This window comes from Rhinolophus ferrumequinum, chromosome 12 (genome assembly GCF_004115265.2).
Source record: "Rhinolophus ferrumequinum isolate MPI-CBG mRhiFer1 chromosome 12, mRhiFer1_v1.p, whole genome shotgun sequence".
In the NCBI taxonomy this organism is placed as follows: domain Eukaryota; kingdom Metazoa; phylum Chordata; class Mammalia; order Chiroptera; family Rhinolophidae; genus Rhinolophus; species Rhinolophus ferrumequinum.
This window is the reverse complement of record NC_046295.1, coordinates 80,077,517-80,091,761: the sequence shown is the minus strand read 5'-3', so window position 1 is coordinate 80,091,761 and position 14,245 is coordinate 80,077,517. Positions and strand designations below refer to the sequence as shown.

At 40.7% G+C, this 14,245-nt stretch overlaps 1 protein-coding gene across 8 annotated transcripts in view; it reads left to right on the top strand.

Moving 5' to 3' along the window:
• Positions 1 to 14,245, top strand: part of SETX (senataxin) — a 60,001-nt gene that overhangs the window by 28,369 nt on the left and 17,387 nt on the right. For 5 of the 8 annotated variants that reach the window (XM_033122364.1, XM_033122362.1, XM_033122369.1 and 2 more), the window contains 8 exons: positions 3,175 to 3,348; positions 3,928 to 4,160; positions 5,070 to 5,237; positions 5,773 to 5,929; positions 11,239 to 11,340; positions 11,524 to 11,639; positions 12,035 to 12,106; positions 13,372 to 13,443. In XM_033122364.1, the coding sequence (XP_032978255.1) occupies positions 3,175 to 3,348; positions 3,928 to 4,160; positions 5,070 to 5,237; positions 5,773 to 5,929; positions 11,239 to 11,340; positions 11,524 to 11,639; positions 12,035 to 12,106; positions 13,372 to 13,443 (1,094 nt within the window). The remainder of the gene's footprint in view (positions 1 to 3,174; positions 3,349 to 3,927; positions 4,161 to 5,069; positions 5,238 to 5,772; positions 5,930 to 11,238; positions 11,341 to 11,523; positions 11,640 to 12,034; positions 12,107 to 13,371; positions 13,444 to 14,245) is intronic. The other 3 variants (XM_033122368.1, XM_033122366.1, XM_033122367.1) reach the window with 1 other exon arrangement.

The window sequence follows — 14,245 nt, the reverse complement described above, 5'->3', positions numbered from 1 at the left end:
GCATGGAAATGTGTATCTTTGAGGTTGTGGTTTTTGTCCCAGGTCTTTACTGGTCACTTGTATTATTGAGTTTGGGGGACAAGGATAATTGTCCATGCCCTTTGTCCTTTGTTCTATTAGGGAGGTTGTTTTCTTCTTAATTTGTATTCCTGTGTAGTTTTTGAGGCACAGTTTTTATCTTCACGTACTCAAAACTACCATATTTATTTCTTTATAGTTCTGACTTTGGTCTTAGAAATCATATAAATACTTTTACATTTTCTTGCACTATTTTTGTAAATATTTAAATCACTAATTTATCTGGCATTTCTCTTGATCGTATGATAGAATCACTTAGAATTTATTACTCTTGTGTCTGGCTTCTCTCATTTAACATGTGTGTAGCTCATCAATTTTGTGTGCATGTTTGTTTTTTTCCATTGCTGTGGTAATATATCATTGTGTGAATATCACACAGTTTTGCTGATAGACACATTTTTCAGCAGTTTTGACCTCTGTAAGGGCTCCCCCCAAGTCCATCCCCAGGATGGCTGATGCGATAGGAGGACCTGCTGTGTCAACTCTTCCAGCGTTTTATGGATAATGCCACTGTGGTCATTCTCGTATCTCTTAGTGTTTTCGTGAGGGCTTTTTGGTTGAGTCTACTCATATACCCAAAGTGGATTGCCTGATTCAACTTGGGTGGATAATGCCAAGCTTGTTGTACAAAATATGCCCCCCACCAGCAGTGTGTGACAAGTCACACTGCTCCTCGTCTTCACCCACACATTTGTATTGACTGTCATGTGAATTTCGGTGATTGGTGTGTGTGTATTGATGGCCTTTTGAGGTTTTATTTTGTAATGGCCTTTGTAATAATCAATGAGGTTGAGCACCTTTTCATATATTTAGTAGATGCTTCAGTAACCTCTTTGGATAAAGTGCCTGTTGAAGGCTCTTGTTGATTTTCTGTTAAATATCTTGTTTTTTTTTTGTGTGTGTGTGGGGGGTGGGGTTTGTGGTTAGTGCTCTGTGCCTCATTTAAGAAACCTTTGTTCCCTGTTGCAGGTTGTAAATGTATTATCTTAACATCTAAAAGAGGCATCAGCAAACCCCGTTTGCAGATCTGCCCCATATCCTGTTTTGTATTGCCCTACAGGAAGGTTTTTACATTGGTAAAGGGCTTCGGAAAAAAGATGCGAAAAGATGCGATGAACATACTACACACACCGTACGTGGCCTGCAGAGAAAAGCTTTGGCTTTTTACAGAAAACGTTTGCCAACCCTTTTTCTGGAGCATTGATTATTTTATCAACCTGCAGTCGATTTTTGTGCATGAGTGAGATGTAGGAGTCATGTTTAATTTTTTTCCAGATGAAGATGAAGTTATTCCAATGCTGTTTATTGAGAAGAACATCTTTTCTCCATGCTCTGCAATGCCATATTTGTCATAAATCTAGTGGCATTTAATGCATGAATCTCCCTCAGGACTCATTTCTTATTGGGTCATTTGCCTACCCTTGTGCCCATATCACATTGCTTGGTTACTTAGTCTAGCTTTATAATAAGTTTTAATGTCCAGGAAACAAGTCCTCCTACCTTGTTTTGTCTTAAAAATGCCTTGGTTATTAGTGTCCTTTGTAATCCCATATAAATTTTAGAGGAAAAAGGTGAAAATTTGTTAAGAATTGACATCTTTCTAATACGGTATTGATTTTCTAACTAATGTGTAAGGTATGTGTCTTCAATTATTTATATTTACTTTCAGTAATGGAGAGGTTTTGCAGATTATCTTTGGTTAAATTTTCTTTTGGTCAGTTTTAATTTTATTTCAGTGAATATATCTAAAGGATACAGACCTAAAAAGTTCGTAATAAAATAATTTTTATTGCTAAAATATTAACAATTCCTTAATATCAGATAGCTAGTCATTGTTTAAATTTCCCCTTTCCTTATAATTTTTTTCATTCTGTTTGATTTAATTTCCAAATTAGGTTCACTCATTGACACTGGTTGTTATATCTTTTTTTAACTATAATGCTCTCAATTTTTTTTCTTTGTAATTTATTTGTTGAGGAAATTGGGTCATTGATTCTGTAGAGTTACCCACTGTCTGGATTTTGCTGATTGAGCCCCGTGGTGTTGTAGTCTGTTTTTCTATCCTCTGCCTTTCCTGTAAATTGATAATTGGATCTAGAAGTCTGATCAGATTCAAGTTTGATTTATTATTTCTGGCCAAACTATTTCATAAGTGGTGGTATTTTCTTTTATCAGGAGGTTCATGATGTCTGATTTCTCTTTTTGTAACATTTACAGCTGTTGATGCTTAATGTTTTGGCTAATTAATTTACTAACGGACACAAAATGGTGATTTTTTATTTGTTCATTTCTTCACTTATTAGCTGGACTAGTTCTATAAAGAGAAATTTCTCCGTGTTGTTTGGTTACTCAGTGTTTTATTTCATAAATAAAGGTAGAATAAGTACTTGACTCTGGACCAGTTTTCGAAATAATGAGGTATTCACTTCAAGCAGTGATGATGACCAGTGAACTTTTTAAAAATTATTTCAAATGCATTGATAGAAATACACTTTTCTTTCAATCCATTGTAACTGGCTCCTTCGTGTTAGCTCCTGAGCTGCTTAGCAAGGAACCTACAAGTCTTGAAGAACTCTCCGTATATGGGACTCAAGCTATTAAATCAATGGAGGTGAATAAAAAAGCAACCTGTAAAATGAAAAATAGAAACAAAGGAGTCTAATTACATGTGTATATTAAATTTATTACCTTCTTTTGTTTTGATTGAATACTAAAATTTTTTTCCATTTTTAAAAACAACTTTTCATTTTTTCTTCTCTGTTTTGGAAACTATACCTCAATTTATACTTGGTTTGCTATTTTAGTAGTTAGATTTAAACTTACAATGTGCATCCTTGATTTATCAAGGTCTGTAGTTTCAATAGATATTTCAAATGTCTATTTTGGCTTTTTAGCAGTTTTTAAGAAATATTCTATAATATTGTATAATCAGCATTTGAAAATGTTGACTGTCTTCGATTACCATTCTGAAGTATATACGACATCCTTTAGTGCTGTACTCATGCTTGAACTTAGTACAGGGTTTAGTTTCCTTTAAGTTAATCTTATTTAAAATAATTCTGTTATACTAAATGCTGACTTCTTATTGTTTCATAGTTTATCTTGACGAATCTGAACTAGCTAAACAGCTTCATCCAAAGGAGAATGATTTGGTGTTTTTGGTTCTTGAAAGACTGAATGGAGAGAAGAAGGACATGAGGAGAAATCCCCTGAAGGAGTCCCAGGCCTATCACTGTGGTTATATTCACAAGTTCCGCCGCACTTCAGCCAGTAAGTCGGTAGTGAGACGTCGGAGAGAGGCTGTCGAGTCAGCTCATCTTTTAGTTTCCCAGCCATGTGTTTGCTCCACAGCCAACCCTTAAATGGCATGGGTTTGAACTGCGTGGGTCCACTTATAGGTGGATTGTATCCATAAATACCGTAAATGTGTTTTTTCTTCCTTACGATGTTTTTAATGACATCTTTTCTCTAGCTAACATATTGTAAGAATACAGTGTGTAGTACATATAACATACAAAATATGTGTTAATCGACTATATTACTGGTAACGCTTCTGGTCCACATTGAGCTGTCAGTACCCCCCTCACATCCCGCATCCTTTCCCACCTCCTTTGTCTGCTTTCTTTGTAGCACCTACTTAGCACCTGTGTCCCTCTCCGGAAAAGGAAGCTTCTTACGCACAGGAACATTGCCTGGTTCTTAGGAGGCGCTTAGTAAATATTTATTGAATTGTTTAAATCACATGTCATACCAAAGACAGTTATAAGATACCTAATTCTGAATAACCTTTTTAACTGGACACTGTTATTCACTGGTAACTGAAATTGCTTTTCTCTTTCTTGGTAATAGTGCGTAATGGAAAGTCTGAGTGTTCCCTTTTCATCCAGAGTCAAGATAACTTGCCAGTCAATTTAAATGAATTTGTGAAATGTATTGTAATCAGTTCTCTGGTAACTACACAAAGGAAGTTAAAAGCCATGTGTTTGTTGAGTGGTCGGAACCAGCTGGCCAGAGCTATCCTGAATCCAAACCCCATGGACTTCTGCACAAAAGATTTACTGACTAAAACGTCGGACAGAATTGTGAGTGATGATTGTATGCTAACAGGGAAAGTCAGGAAACTTCCTGGCGGGATATTAAAGCACCATGCTGTGTTTATCTGCTCCGTATTCCTGGGTGTCTGCCACAAAGACACATTCACTGTGCACCCAGGCATGTTGTTAGTGCTTGGTTTTCTTCCATATTGCGGAGGTAGATTAGCGTAGCCAGCTTACCTCACGAGGAGAAAGGTAATAGTACAAAATTGAAAATGTGCTTGAAGAGCAATGGTAAAATCTTGGCCGACCAGCCTAGTTAAGGTTAGGTTGTTAAAATTCAAGAGGAGGAGAATTGAGTGGTATTGTTGCAAGTATGAAGATGAAGTTGTCATTCTGTGTGAACATGTTTATCTCACTGTAAGTGCTGTATGTAAGTGCCAGGAAGTTAACACAGAGAAAGGCAAAAGGAATATTTTTGAACCCCTGCTGTATGCTAGGGTTTTTGTGTGTTATCTCAGTCAATTCTCACCTGTCCCAGATTTAATGGATGACAAAGGCGGAGACTAAGGGAGGTTAGGATTTAAGAGACCTAGCTTGTGAGTGAAACTGAGGTTTCGACTCACCTGACCCAAAGTCCATGCTCTTTCCATTATATTGTGTGTGAGGAAAGAAAGTCTTTGAATGTTTTTACTAAGGAGAGAATTGACTAAAATGGAAAGAACCAAAGAATAAATAGAAGAAAAGTGTAGACAGTTTATTGGTATCATCTTTATAAGGCTCACAAATAAAAATACAGTTATAGTATTTGCAGGTGGGCTGAAGTCTACATGCACATATGGTGTAAGGCACTCTCTTTCCAGTTGTGAAAGTGGTTTTTAGATTAAAGGTTGCTTTGGGATCTTGCCTGATCCTTATAGGAAGAATACCTCATTCTCCCTAATGTCTTCTGTATAGACTGCCGACTTGAAAGATTTCAATGAAGACCAAAAGAAAGCGATGGAAACTGCATATGCTATGGTGAAACACTCCCCGTCAGTTGCCAAGATCTGTCTGATTCATGGACCACCTGGAACAGGAAAATCGAAAACTATTGTTGGCCTCCTCAGGTGCCTCCTGACAGAGGTAGAGTGTGTGTGTGCGCCTCAGTGCATCTGTGAACTTGAACTAACTGGCATGGCAATAAGTACTAACGTGCCTTTTCCTTTCACTTCTGTGTATCTCTTTGATGTTGTGTGGAACTTGATCAGCGAAGTGGGTGGCAGAAGGTGAGAAAGTTATAAGAAGTAAAAAGAGCAGGAAATGCTGTCTTGGATGAAACTAAACCCAAAGGCCAGCACGGTGGTCTCCTGGCTTTATTATAGGTTATTCTAGGTCACATCGAATGCCGGGAGGCTATGTGGAATGGCTTCCTGGGCTACACTGTGATTGGATTGAGTATTGAGTAAAAAAAAGTGGATAGTAAGGTGAGGCCCAAAGAAGTTGAGAAGATTTTCATGCCAGAGTAATTTGAATGTCACTGTAAGATGTAGATGCTTTTATTTTTAATTCTTTACAAGGGGAACTTGCAAACATACGTGGAACTAGAGAAAACTTATAAAACTGCATACTGGACCTCATCGTGGTTTTTGTTTGTTTGGTGTGTGTGTGTCAAACCTAGAACCTGAGGAAAGGGCACTCCGATGAAAACTCCAACGCCAAAATCAAGCAAAACCGCGTACTTGTGTGTGCACCCTCCAATGCAGCCGTTGATGAACTGATGAAAAAAATCATCGTTGAATTCAAAGAAAACTGCAAAGACAAGAATCATCCTCTGGGTATGCACTTGGGTGGCTTGATTTGTTCATTTTCAGTTTCATGTGGGCAGCTTTGAACGACAAAGAGGAAGCAGATTCTGGTATTGACTTCTCCCTGGGGCCGTGGCTCACACATCCTCAGCGATTCTTTTAACAAGTAGTTCTGCGCATTCTCTCTGCCCGGCTCTGTGTTGGGTACTGAGGTTTCAGTAGCGAGTCCTCAGAAGACAGTCCGATGAAGAAGTGGGTGGATCATTGGGCAACTAGAATGTAAAGCTGTAAATTCTGTGGTAGAAGTGAAATGGGGCTGATTTTACACAGCTGCGCGTGGCTCTTGATTTAGTCAGAGACGGTTAGGGACGGCTTATGGAGGAAATGATGTCTGAGATGAAACTGAAGCGTAATTAGGAGTTAGCCATGGGGAGCTGAGGGGGAGGGAACCGTAGCAGAAGCTTCCAGAGGGCCAGAGGCAAGAACCTCCTGCAGTTCAGTGTAGTTAGGCTGTAACAGGCCCCACGAAGGCCAGGGTTTGGGATTTGTTCATTGGAAGGCCCCAGTGCCTAGGACAGTGCTTGGCACACTCGGTGAGGGCTTAGATACTTAGTGACTGAAAAGCTAGAGCTGTCACTGTTTATAGTTATCGAATGCTTCCATGTCAGTAATCCTCAGAATAATCCTGACAGCTAAGTCTCAATCCCCCTCCTACCTACGTCTTATAGGAGGAGAGACTGAAGAGTAGACGTGTGAAGTACCCACAGGGGAACCTTCTTTGAGTTCAGTTGAAAGATGGGTGAAGAGCATCACCACAGAGGGTTCAAGACGCTTGAGTGAAGACGTAAAAGACTTTCTGTTCACTTAACCTTAACACCTACTCTCGGAGAACCCGCTTTGAGTGGTGTGGTTATGGCTCTGTATTCGACGGGGTTGTCAAGCTCCAACCACATGGTGTTTTTCTTGAAGTTATCTGACACTGCCTTTTACCAGTTAGGATTTGCTTCGGCTACAGAGACTCCAGATACAGTGACTTGTGTATGAGAAGTGTCTTTCTTACTCAAAAGCCCTGAGACGGGCAGCTCAGCACTGGTGCTGGCGTGATGGCTGTGCTTCAGCACATCTGCAGACACCCGGGCTCTTTCTGTCTTTCTCCAGTGTGTGTGGCCTCGTTCCTTAGTGCACCATGGTCACAGGGCGCTGCTCCAGCGCCAGTAATCACGTCCAGCAGCAAGTGTGAAGCAGACACGAGGACAGGCGCCGGAGCACACTAGTCCAAGTTGCAGGACAGTTCCAGACACTGCTGGTAGTGCTGTGCTCATTTCCTCGGGGCTGGAACTTACTCACAGGGCTACACCCAGCTCGGGAACCTGGGACTGGTCACCTCTGTTCTGAGGGGCGCGCACGGTTTCCTTTGTACTACATACATGTTCTCCACAGACAGAATTCCTTTGATCTTAAAACTTACATTGTCAGTCTGCAACGTGCCCACCCACCATAACATTTGTGAGACTGATGGTTTTACATGTCACTGTATATATCAACACAGCCGTGTATCTCGCCTGCTATAGGCTGTTTCATTGTGTGCGCGCACAGTGTATTCATTGTCCATTGAGAGAAACGGGGGTTCTTTTCCAGTTTCTGTTTTTTCAGATCTTATTGTCGTGAGTAGCCCTATGCCTGTGCGTATTTCTCCAGGCAGGTACAGAAATGGCATTTATTACCACAGCGTATGAATGAATTGGACTGTGTTGCACGCACTTCACAGCCGTGAAAGGGAGCACACTGAACGAAGCGAGCGTGGACTCCTGCCCGTGTCTCCTGTGTTTCCATGCAGCTGCCTGGGGCAGGGCTTTTCACACGGGGGCCGGTGACTGTTAGGTGGGCTATCAGGACAGTTCAGGGAGACCAGAAGCAGCCTACGTAACCAAGGTAAAGTAGAGCAGAAGAGAAGAGAAAAGAGCAGAGTATAGGTAGTGAGGATAAGTACTGTTCTGTGATACCACTTTCATGGCTAAGGGGTAGAGTATACCTTATGCTATAGGTCAAGTTCCAGAGAGCTTATGAGAACACTGATCTAGTGCTTGTGTGCCTGGAAGAGAATCGTGCATCTTCAGTTTCTACACAGTGCCAGATTCTTCTCGAAAGTGGTCGTCCCACATGCCCCAGAGCAGCTGGCTCCTGTGCTGAGTGCTGGGTGCAGTTGGAGCGTGCCTTTCCCTAACTTGTCAGGCGTATACTGATGACACTGTGGCCGGCCAGGCAGGCACGGGGCAGGCGCGTGAGGCAGCCAGGGGGTGGTTTTAATTTTTTTTTGCTTAGAAAATAAATTTTCTGTTAGGAGCTTTTTTCTTCTTTTTTCAGTACTCTTTCACTTCTTTTCACTACTTCCAGTGGTCCTGTGTCCTGTAAGGAAATGACATCTCACCATTACATATGATGTTCATTTGTAGGTTTCCGTATATACCTTTTATCAGGTTAAAAAACTTCCCTTCTCAGAGTTTTTATCATGAATGGGTGTTGAATTTTATTGCATGCATTTTTGGGTTTTTTTTTTTTTGCATTCGTTGAAATGATAAGTTTTTCTTCTTAAAATTTTGATGTGGTAAATTACGTTTTTCTAATGTTAAAATAAATACCTTTGCTTGCTAGAATAAAGCCAACTTGGTCATGTATTACTATTTTTTTAGCACAGTGCTAGATTGCTAATTTTTTTAAAATTTATTGGGGTGACAATTGTTAGTAAAATTACATAGATTTCAGGTGTACAATTCTGTATTACATCATCTGGATTGCTAATGTTTTATTGAGGATTTTAAAAATGACTTCCTAAGTGATGCTAGCCTGTAATTTTTCTTCATCATATTTTTGTCTAGTTTTAGTTTTGGGGTTACATAGACTTTAAAAATGGAGTGGGGGACAATTCTTTTGTTTATTCTGTGTTTTTGTATCACACAGAGATGATCTCTTGAATGTTAATTTGTTTTCAGTGTTGTTTGGTTGGTTTTCTGTTTTTTTTATCTGTCTGTCGGTTGGTTGGTTTTTTGACAGAAGGGTAAGTTTTTACCTACTGTCTGAATGTGTTTAATTGCTATACGTCTATGCAAGTTTTCTAGATTTTAGTGAGTTTTACCAATTCACATTTTCAAGAAAAAAATTCCACTTCATTTTAGGTTTTCAGATATATTGACATAAAGTTGTTCATTGTGTTCTCATTTAAAAAATCTCAGCTGTGTTTCTAAGGGTCACCTTTGTCATTCCCTGTATTATGTATTTAGTCTCTAAGTTCATACTTGGCACAGATCTGTGATTGGACAGTCCCAGAAGAGAATTCATTTTTTTCCCTAGCCAAGCCCAGGCCAGGAGAGGTTCACTTGTTTCTCATCCTGCCACTCTTTTAGGCCCGTTTGCTCTCTAGTGGGCTTTAAAATCCAAGCCTCTGTTATAAAACTTGTAGATCTCGATTAGAATGGTAGTTTTGCCAATGTAGACGTTTGGCAAACTCTGTAGAACTAAAGATTTTTAAATCTCTGGATTTTATTGAATGTAATTTAAATAACACATAAGCACTGAGACCAGACCAGCGCTCGCTCACCCCTCACCCTCTCCCTCAGGGAAGCACAACAGCTCAAAGCTTTCAACTCTGGTTTTCCACTTTCTGTTTTTGGCCCTGAGGAATTTGTCTTACATGCTTATGTATTTCTCTGCAATTTAAAAGATGTCTGTTACAATTTGTGGAGCATTTCTAGGTATTTATAGAGTGAGCTACTAGGTAATTTCATCCACCTTTCTGGTGGTAAGACAAGTAAGTTAGCAGTTTTGAAACCTCAAGTAAATGTAGTCCAGAGAAGATGGCTTCAGATTTGAAGAATGAGCTGAATGAGGAACAAAAATAAGTTGTAGACAAGTGTGTAATAAGTCACTTAGTCATTCAGCGGGTATTTACTGTATTTATTGTGTGCCAGCCACTGTTGTGGGCAGTTACCAAAGCAAAACCCTGTTCTTACCGGTCTTCGATTCAGTGGAAGGCAATGCAATTGATAGGAAAACAAGTATGTGATGTGTGTGTCCCATTGGGATGAAGTGTTGACAAACTGCATGACTGCTATAGTTTAGCCCAATAATGCAGTGGGAGATTTTTAGATTAATAACTAAAATGTGGTAACCTAAAATCAAAACGTGGTCAGTAAACCAGCCAAATGATGTTTACAGGTTTTAGAATTGTCTTACTCCAGAATTTCTGGAGTAGCATGTGATATGGAGCAGAGTTTCGAAAACTTTGTTCTGGGGGCCAGCCCGGTAGCTCAGGCGGTTGGAGCTCCGCGCTCCTAACTCCGAAGGCTGCCGGTTCGATTCCCACATGGGCCAGTGGGCTCTCAACCACAAGGTTGCCAGTTCAACTCCTCAAGTCCCGCAAGGGATGGTGGGCTCCGCCCCCTGCACCTAAGATTGAACACGGCACCTTGAGCTGAGCAGCGTCCTGGATGGCTCAGTTGGTTGGAGCACGGGCTCTCAGCCACAAGGTTGCCAGTTTGATTCCTCGAGTCCTGCAAGGGATGGTGGGCAGCGCCCCCTGCAACTAAGATTGAACAGGGCACCTTGAGCTGAGCTGCCGCTGAGCTCCCGGATGGCTCAGTTGGTTGGAGCGCATCTTCTCAACCACAAGGTTGCCGGTTCGACTCCCGCCAGGGATGGTGGGCTGTGCCCCCTGCAACTAGAAACGGCAACTGGACCTGGAGTTGAGCTGCGCCCTCCACGACTAAGACTGAAAGGACAACAACTTGACTTGGGAAAAAAAAAAAAAAAGTCCTGGAAGTACACACTGTTCCCTAATAAAGTCCTGTTCCCCTTTCCTCGAGAAAAAAGAAAAAAAAAAAACTTTGTTCTGAGTATGCTGCAGAAAATGATTGATGGTCAAATGAGATTTTGTTCTTGAAATTCAAGTATGTGTTCATATATGAAAGTCTTTATATATATCTGAAATACCCTATAGGTAAGAAATCTGTTTTATTTTAATTCACCATTTCCCAAATATATTTTACCGTGGAATGTTGGACAAAACATAATTTGAGAAACATTAATAGAATCTCAACTCTGTAATGTGTGTTTATGCAACTTTGCTAGCTTGTGTTAGTTAGACATAATAAGGACTTGCTTTATAGGGTTGTTACGAAGTATCTGTAAAATAAAGTGTATGAAGCCTCTGGAGCTCCAGGAATCTAGTTGATTGACAGTTCATGTTAGCTCCCTTCACTGATTGTTAAAATATTTGCTTAGAAATAGATATTAGGTACAGAGGTTGCAGGGTCCTTATTAATCTCTGTGATTTTGATCAACAGGAAACTGTGGAGATATAAATTTAGTACGTCTGGGCGCAGAAAAGTCTATTAATAGTGAAGTCCTAAAATTCAGTTTGGACCACCAAGTAGACCACAGAATGAGTAAGTACAGAATAAGGAACATACTAAGGCTGGTTCTGCTTCCTTTTGTGTGGTAGGAAGTAGCTTGGGCATTAAAGGCCATTTGGCAGCCCTGGGGGTAGTCTGTCTAGCTTTGAGAACTGGCTTTTCTTCTTATGCGTGTGTGTGTTAGAATTGGCATATAATTCTTTATCTTTTTTTTAGAAAAAGAATTACCTTCTCATGTTCAAGAGATGCATAGAAGAAAGGAATATTTAGACCACCAACTAGATGAACTTTCCCGCCAGCGTGCTCTATGCCGAGGAGGAAGGGAAATACAGGTATCTGATATTTCTTGATTAATGTTTTTTAATAAATCATAGGTACACAAACTAGTTGAGTATTTGACGCCATGTTTTCATGGTGGAATAGCATAATTTGCATACAAAAATGTGTACAAAAGTGCTATGGCTTACATCAGAAGTTAACAAACTTAATTTGGAAAGGACAAGGTAGTCACTGTTTTTGACTTTGCAAGTCTCTGTTGCAACTCCTCAACTCTGCTGCTACATCACAAAAGCTGTAGGTCGCCGTAAACAGGGATGTGGCTCTATTTCAAGTTAAGTTAGACACAAAGGGAATTCGCTGGCTCATAGGCCTGGGAATCTGGGACTGGCTGGATCCAGAGGCTCAGATGACATTATTTATCCACACTTGATGTGCTTTTCTGTGTCAGCCATTTCTTCTGCAGGAGAAGACGAGTGCCACCATCTCTGGGTTCTGGCATCCCAGCTTAGAAAACGCCGAGGTAGGGAAGGTCTCGTTCCCATTGTCTGTGCGTCAGTTCCAAGGAAGGACTCTGATTAGCTCCTGGGTGTGTGAGCAGGGCTGATCCCTGTTTTCACAGGAATGGGTGCCGTGATTGACCAGGGATGGGATGTGCCTGTCGCTGCTCAGAGGAAAGATTGGGGTGTGATTGCTCACCACATTTGAACCACCTACCGTGTTGCCCCAAAAATAAGACCTACCCCGAAAATAAGCCCCAGTTAAGATCATCAGCCAGACGGACACTTTTAATACATTATGACGATGTTCCAGAAGAAGATGACATGACTGTATTTGAATAAATATAGATTGTTGTACATGAACAAATAAGACAGCCCCTGAAAAGACGCCCTAATGCGTCTTTTGGAGCAAAAATTGATACAAGACCTGGTCTTATGTTTGGGGAAACACAGTAGAAATGAGCGAAGGAATGATGCCCCAAGAGTTGGAATACTAAGCACACAGAAATAGTATACATGCCATACACTGGACAGGACTGAATCTTGCATAGCGTTAAGAATTTACCAAATTAACACAGGGTTAATTAAGTTGAGCGCAGGGTGCTGGATTTGAGGGTGAGGGGGAGTCACTGGATGGTGAGCCGCTGTTTAACAGCAGAGCACAGGAGAGACCGAAACAGAGAAATGCATTACTCACAAGTCCTGGAGGAAGTACGCCTGGAGGGCCAGCCGTGAAGGTCGAGGCAGAGCGCAGACAGGCGGGGCCCGGGGCACATGCCTTTGATAGAGTCCGTGGGTGGAGTGCTTCCGGGTTCCCGGGCTAGAGCCGGGTTGGTCAGTTCAAACCCAAAGAGCGGAGTTTGGTAAGTTTGTGTGTATCTACTGCTGCTTTTGTGCTGTAACAACTCGGGGGTCTTATCTAAGGGACGCACGAGGCATACAGGTTTGGGGACAGGGAGACTGCTGATCTCAAGGGCTGTTGGAGACATCCTGTCAGGAGCTTACCTGTGCCCGTGACCCGGGCTGCTGCCTAGGGCATGTGCTTGTCTGAAGGGGTAAGTTTCAGGCCAGTGCAGGCTGCTGGGCCAAACAGGATGGATGTGGACGCAGCTATTGATATGCAGCATTAAAGAAAGAGTCAGGACTTGACTGGGAAAGAAAGCAAACTGGGCGAATGTTTTTCATTGGTAAAGTATAGGCTTAGCCTTTTGAAATGTGAAGCAATCCATTGTAAAATATTTTAAAATGCTTAGTTCAGTTTTAATGCTGGCATTCTCATTTTTTCCAGAGGCAAGAATTTGATGAAAAAATTGCCGAAGTTTCAAAAGAAAGGCAGGAACTTGCTTCTAAAATTAAAGAGGTAATTTGCCTATAGCATTTTCCTGTTTTTTTCTTTTTCTCTTTAAAATTTGATGATGAAATAGTTCAGGCAACCTGTGGGCTTTTATCAATTGCATTTAAAATTTTTTTAATTATGAAAAATTTCAGACAAATTCAAGAGTGGAGAAAGTGGTGTAATTACATGTACATTTACATTTTTTTCTTTAGCCTAAGAATGAATTCTTACCACGACCTGAGATTTCTAAGAAAGGTGATTATAAAATATCTTTTCCTTTTCTAGGTCTGGGTAAGTATTGAAAACTCTTGTTAGGTGCTGTACTCTCCTCCCTTCCCAAACTGCAAAATCAGTTATGATAATTGTAATCAGATGAATAGTTAATAAAAATAGGTTTGTGGGTATTTCCCCTATTAAAAGAGAAAGAAAATCACATGTGTCTTAATTCAAGTAGCATGACAGTGGCAACTCTGTATTGCATTTCTTTAAATAATACAGTATTTCAGTTGGGGGTCAGAAGAGCTAATATCAACTGGTAATTGTTAGTATTTTTTATGAATTTTTTCTTTTGAATATATCATGATACTTCTCTGTGTGGCTAAAGAAGTGCAGTTGAATTCAATGCATAGCTGCATTGGCAGTTTGTTTACTTAAGTTAAAAACTATGTGGAAACTTTTCATTAAAATTTTAAACTGAGTCCGACATCAATCTTCCAGGGTTAACGATGAAGTCCATCTTCATGGGTGTGCTGCTCTTCTTGGCTGCCCAGCACATTGCTCTGTGGGCCGCCTAACTGGCCGTACGTGCTAGCTTGGCTCCCTGATG